Source organism: Callorhinus ursinus, unplaced genomic scaffold (genome assembly GCF_003265705.2).
Source record: "Callorhinus ursinus isolate GAN/ISIS: 27379988/994484 unplaced genomic scaffold, GSC_fseal_2.0 scaffold39, whole genome shotgun sequence".
In the NCBI taxonomy this organism is placed as follows: Eukaryota; Metazoa; Chordata; class Mammalia; order Carnivora; family Otariidae; genus Callorhinus; species Callorhinus ursinus.
This window is the reverse complement of record NW_027397101.1, coordinates 6,628,881-6,635,285: the sequence shown is the minus strand read 5'-3', so window position 1 is coordinate 6,635,285 and position 6,405 is coordinate 6,628,881. Positions and strand designations below refer to the sequence as shown.

At 46.0% G+C, this 6,405-nt stretch overlaps 1 protein-coding gene across 2 annotated transcripts in view; it reads left to right on the top strand.

Annotated features, from left to right (window-relative positions):
• Window positions 1-2,472: 2,472 nt before the first annotated feature.
• The window catches only part of SLC35D2 (solute carrier family 35 member D2), a 50,898-nt gene continuing 46,965 nt past the window's right edge, over window positions 2,473-6,405 (top strand). The window contains exon 1 of one of the 2 annotated variants that reach the window (XM_025851662.2): window positions 2,473-2,659. In XM_025851662.2, the coding sequence (XP_025707447.1) occupies window positions 2,508-2,659 (152 nt within the window). In that variant the 5' untranslated portion in view covers window positions 2,473-2,507. Of the gene's footprint in view, window positions 2,660-2,780; window positions 3,740-6,405 lie in introns of those variants that run through there. The other variant, XM_025851663.2, reaches the window with a different exon arrangement.

The window sequence follows — 6,405 nt, the reverse complement described above, 5'->3', positions numbered from 1 at the left end:
GCCCAACGTGGGGCTCCATCCCAGGACCCTGGGATCATGACCTGAGCTGAAGGCAGATGCTCAACCAACTGAGCCACCCAGGTGCCCCTATATGTTCATTCTTGAACCCTTTTTTACTTTGTCTTCCTATCAACAATATGATAACCATAATATAAAAAAATTGAAAAGGTAGAAGTGTCACCTACAGCCCTACATCCTCCCATATTGTTATTTGGTGCGTTTTATATTTCATTTCCAGTGTCTCCTCAGGCATCTGTTTAGCATGGTAGAAACCATAGTGTGAATTGCTTTTTCTTACTTTAAAATTATGGCCATTTAGATTGTACATATTAATTTAACTTCCCCCTCTGGTTCATTGTTACAGTGTTAAAAATACACTGGTGTGGATAAGTATTGCCAGCTCTGTTCCAGGCCTCATGGTAAGGGTGATCAGGAACTGGGATTTTATTTCACTTATATTCAGGATGTGTTGAATGTGGTCATCTCCCTGAGAAGCCACTCAGGGCCTGTTTATTTTTTTAAGAGTCAAGCAAGTTGGTTTAATTTTTGTCATTAGTTATTTAGCTTTAGTCATATACTTGCAATAGGCAAGGTTCAGCCTGTCTAGGCTTTGAGCAAAAGAATTTCACATGCAACTCTTCAGTGTGAGTTGTTCTTTAAACAGGATGAGATTTTGACAGCCACTTCAGATCCTGGAAGTATGTATGTTGTAGAAGCAAATTAAATCCAAATGTGGTTAAGGCTGTTATTAAAAGTGAGTTTACTGTTTTGCAGCCAAAACTTATTTGGAGACTCACTGGAAACTAAATTGATCTTTTTAAAGGAAATTATCCAAAATGATTTCAAGTTCAGAGTTTTTGGTTCAACTGGAACATGACTTCATTTTCTATTTCATTTCATTTATTTATTTATTTTTAAGTAGGCTCCATGCTGGGCAGGGCTTGAACTGAAGACTCTTGAGATCAAGACCTGAGCTGAGATGAAGAATCAGCTGCTTAACCTACTGAGCCACCCAGGCGCCCCATTTTCTTTCTTTCTTTTTTTTTTTTTTTAAAGATTTTGTTTATTTGACAGAGAGAGACACAGCGAGAGAGGGAACACAAGCAGGGAGAGTGGGAGAGGGAGAAGCAGGCTTCCCGCGGAGCAGGGAGCGCGATGTGGGGCTCGATCCCAGGACCCTGGGATCATGACCTGAGCTGAAGGCAGACGCTTCACAACTGAGCCACCCAGGCGCCCCATTTTTTATTTTAAAATGGTCTTAACGTGTGTTTGCTTTTTTATTTTGGGTAATGTGGACTCTTTCTGGCTTTTTTAGAGCTAGTTATTTGTAAAAGTTCTGCTTTAGTTCTTATCAGTGTTGAAAATTCCTGGTTGTTCAGTGCCTACAACAGAAAAACAATTGTATGGCATCAATAGTTAGGCTCAAACATTTCTTTAATTTGAAATCTTTAGCTTTTCAAAAAAGCGAAAACTTCAGATTTTTAAAGTTAATTATTGAGAATGAAAATAGGGGACACTTATTTGAAAAAAAAGCTACATCAGGTAGAGTGTGGTCAGAGTAGGCAGTTCTGGGAGGCTCTCCTTCACAACAAACACTGAAGCTAGTTGCACTTGGCTTAGAAAAACAATGGGCCTTGACGTTAAAGAGAGAACCAGCCATAAAGCACCTAGAGGCAAGAAAAGAGTTGAGGCTCTGCACCCACCTTAACCCTTGTTCCTCCTACGTATTAACTGGAGAGAAATGAACACACGTTCACACAAGAACTTGTACATTAAGGTTCATGGAAGCATTTTATATAAAAGCCCTAACCGGGAACAACCAACATCCCCATCAACTGGTGAATGGATAAACTGTGGTCCTACTCTGCAATTTAAAGAAATAACAAGGGGGGGGGTGGCAAAAGCCGTAGTAAACAGTAAAAGCCTTGACAGAGCACACACATGAAATTTATATGACGTTCTAGAAGAGGCAAATCTAATTCGGCAATAGAAATCAGAATGAGATGGGATTGCCTTCAGTGGGGCACAAAGGGCACTACTTGAGGTGATGGAAATGTGTTGATTTGGGTGGTTACAAGGGGGTACACATTTGTCAAAACAATAAACTGTGGGCTTGTGAAACCAGCATTTCCTTTTACGTAAATTATACGTTAAAAAGTGTAGGGAAAAAAGGGCAAAACAAATGCTCAAGCTAAACAGCAGCCCCAGAAGGGCAGTTGGGAAGGCGGAAGGGCGGCTTTACTCTCCCAACCCCGTTTCTGCCGTCCGTCAGCGGGAAGGAGGTGCTTAGCCCCGCGGACTGGCGAGCGCCAGCTCAAGCCGCCCGCACCCGTCCGCGCCGCAGCCGCAGGGCGCTTTCCCGGGGCGCGCACTCGGGGCGGCCGCGGCCCTTCCTGTCTCGGCCGCGCCCTCTCGCGGGCCAGCCGCGGGCGGGGACGGAACTGGGGCGGGGCGGGCTGGAGCGCGGCGGCGGGCGGCGGGCGGCGGGCGGCGGGCGGCCGCGGGACATGACGGCGGGCGGCCAGGCCGAGGGCGCGGACCGGGACTCCGCCTCCGCGCGGCTGCCCTCCCGGGTGGCCAAGCTGCTGTCGGCGCTCTTTTACGGGACCTGCTCCTTCCTCATCGTGCTGGTTAACAAGGCGCTGCTGACCACCTACCGGTGAGGAGGACGCCGGGGGGCCGGGCGGGGGCCGCGGGGCGCCCGGCTGCTCGGCGATGCCCGGTCCCGGGAACTTCCCGCTCACGGTGCCGCGCGAGGTCCCGGGGGTGGGGGCGCGGCGGGGCTGCCCCTGCCCTCCAAGCACTTTGCCGCGCCCGGCTCGGCGTTCTGGCCCGGACAGAGAGCGCGGAGTGTCCCTGCTGATTTCACGGAGCCAGGACCTTCGCAGGCTTCTAAAACAAACCGCAACCCAACAGAGTCGTTTTACTATCGGCAAAAGCGGACACACCTCACCACTGCTTACAGCTACTGCAAGACACGGCGTAGCTGTGCTTGTAGAGCTACACCCCAAAGTTTTCAGACGTACCGGCGAGCTCAAACAAGTGATCCGAATGTGAACTTCAAAGGCGAATAGTTCTTTACGCAGATCTCGATGTTCCACAATCAGAGGAGTCCTGAGGCGGGACGTGCATTGTTTGATCTTTCATTCTCAAATTACCAGTGTGTTCGTGGAAAACAATGAGAAGTTCACATGATGTACTTTTTGGATTAGTGTGCAGTAAGCCAGATTTGTGGCTCCTTGAGCCTATTTATAAGGACTAGAAATTCCTGTTTAATTCTGCTATCCTTATAGCAGCACTGAAAGCACTGTGGATTTAGATCCAGCTACACCATCTGAGAGCTGTGCCTGTTGGGCCAGACCCCCCATAGTCAGCAGTTTTCTCAGATGCAAAAGCTGGATAATTACAACCGCCTTAATTACCTCCCAGAGCTTTGCAGGAGCTGCACATAGTGAGGGCTCTCTGACAAGACTGTGAAATCATAGTTCTATAAAGAGCCTAAAAGAGACCTCAGAGAGTATCTTCAGCTTTCTTATTTTATACTTGAGAAAGCTGAGACCCACATGAGCTTGGCTGGTTACACCTCCAACAGATGGTTACTGAGCACCTGCTATGAGCCAAGCCCATTGCAGGCACCAGGGAAGCGGCTGTGATCAGCACAGAGCCCCTGCTCTGGAGATTCCACACCAGTGGTAGAGACAGAAAGAAGTGGGTTCATGAATAAGCAGGGTGATTTCAGGTATGGTATGAGAGTGCCTGGGGCTGAGTGGTTGGCACTAGAGCATTCCAAACTGAAGGGGCTGTGACGAAGGGGGACATGAGTTTGGTCTGCTGGAGGAACCCAATGAGCAAGTGGAAGAAGGTAGAGATGATAGGGAGGCAGGGAAGGCAGCATCAGTTCCTTCCTTCATTCAATAATATTTATTAAGCACCTTTTGGGTGCCAGGCACTGTTCCAGGCACTTGGGATAACAGAGTGAATGAAGCAGATCAAAATCCCAAATGTCATGGAGCAAATATCCATCCTCCTAGAGCTTACATGGAACTTTCTAGTGAATCAGTAAATAAACTGGTGGAATTTATATTATGTCAGATGCAGTTGTGTGGTCAGGAGGAAAAAGTAAGGCAGGAAAGGAAGTTGGGGAGTGTGGGCATGGGAAAGAGTTTGCTGTGTCCCGTGATCAGTGAAGCTTCACTGAGGAGGTGACATTTGAGCCAAGAGATGAGTGAGGCGAGGGAAATGAGGGAAGAACATTGCAAACATGAAAGAGAAAGGTGTTTGGGTGGGAATGGTACTGGATGAGGTCCCAGGGTAATGGATTGCTAGATCGTGTAGGGACTGTGAAGCCACCGTGGAGGCTCTGAGGGAGATAGGAGCCATTAGAAGGTGCTGAGCAGGGGAGTAACATGAACTAAATTAAATCCCTTTGGCTGCTGTGTTGAGAGCAGATATTGGGGGACCAGGGTGGAAGCAGGGAAACCATGCTAAGTAGTTTTAATTTTAGTCTAAATGCATTTGGGAGTCCCTTAGAAGGTTTTAGCATAAGGAGTGACATGACATAATTTGTGGCATTAAGAAGATTTCTTTGGGGGCTCCTGGGTGGCTCAGTCGTTAAGCGTCTGACTTCGGCTCAGGTCATGATCCCGGGGTCCTGGGATCGAGCCCCGCATCGGGCTCCCGGCTCGGCGGGAAGCCTGCTTCTCCCTCTCCCACTCCCCCTGCTTGTGTTCCCTCTCTCACTGTCTCTCTCACTGTCAAATAAATAAATAAAATCTAAAAAAAAAAAAGTAAAAATAAACTAAGTAGAGAACAGGCACAAATTAAAAAAAAAAGATTTTTTTGGCTGGTGGGTGGTTGGTGAACTGATGGCATTGGAATCAGGGAGAGGAGCTAGGAAGCAATTGCTGCTTTCTAGATAATTCTGAGATGGCTTGGGACTGGAGTGAGGGGTAGCAGCAGATAAGGAGGAAGAGAGAGATTTGGGATATTTTTTGGTGATCCTACAGACCTACAAGGTTTCTACCCGTGTGTTGCAAGCATGCTTGCTGGTGTCCATGGAAAACACAAATGCCTCAAAGAAATTAGAATGAACATATACCTAAACCTGTATCATTTAACACATACAATGCAAACTCATGAAAGAAAAAGAAAACTTAAGCCATCTGTGATAAGAAACAAGAAAATGGTATTAAGAGGCTTGTTTGGGAGTGGTTGACAGTTACGTTGGATGAAGTTTGAAGGTCAGTCTCGATTTTCTGCACTTGAGTGAGCTGTGTGCTCCCTGGCCATGGCAGTTCACTGCCTCCAAAAACATGTGTCTTGTTGGAAACAGGGACCAGTAAACACTGGTTAAGGGCTTCGAAGATGAAGGGCAGTATCCAACTGGGAAGAATTATTATTGTATGAGACATCTATCTCATGCTCTAGTCTTTCCATCTTTAAAATTTTGAGTTCCGTGATTGAAGGAGGAAATGGAGTTTTTGTCTCTGCAAGACAAAACTCTTTCAATCCTTAGAAGTAAACATTTTACATTTCCGTAATGTAATATACAGTTGGAGAACCCTGTTCAAATAACATTGTTTGTTCTCTAATCTCAAAATGTTTTAGGAGCACATTTTTGAGGGGAAGAGGGTTGGGTTAATTTCGTTGCAACAATAAACCTTAGAAATCTGATCCAAACATTAGCTATTTGAAGATAGAATGTTGTGTTGTAGAACAGAAGGAAGGACATTTCAATAATTACCTAATCCACAGGGTCATGGGAATGTAGCTCAAAGGATGTTTTTTTCTCTTCCGTTTTGAACAGATTGTTTCTGTTTGGGGTACAAGACCGATGGGTGGTCTTTGTTCTTTGTTAGACTTCTCTGGTTCATTGTAAATGCTAGATTTATCTGATTGGACGGACAGAGAGGTCTTTGAAGGATGTGAACTCTCAGACCCTGTTAAGGTGAGAGGGAAAAGGAAGGTCATCCAAGAATCTGTGGCCAGTTGGTTACCCTAGTAGGTCTTTGGAATCAGATTCATGAAGGTTGTGCAGGTGGTCTGGAGTGGGCTTTTTTGGTTGCCATTGTGACATGCAAGAATTTACTAACGGTGCTTAATAAAAATATAGAGCTTAGTTGTATTTAGTTCAACAAGCATTTGCTGTATGTCTACTTCTTTATGCATCCCAGGACTTTGGGGATCATTTAACAGAGTGGTTTCCAAACCTGCCCGGGAATGTGAATTATTTGGAGAGGTTTTTATAAAAGCTACTGAATTGAGTCTCCAGTGGTGGGAACTAGAAAGTCTGTATTAAAAACAAAAACAACTCGTAATTTTCTCTTAATCTGATGAAAACCTGCTCTCTCCTGAAGACACTGCTCCCTTGGCCCTGGATGCAGTTGGATCTTGGTCTCACCCTGG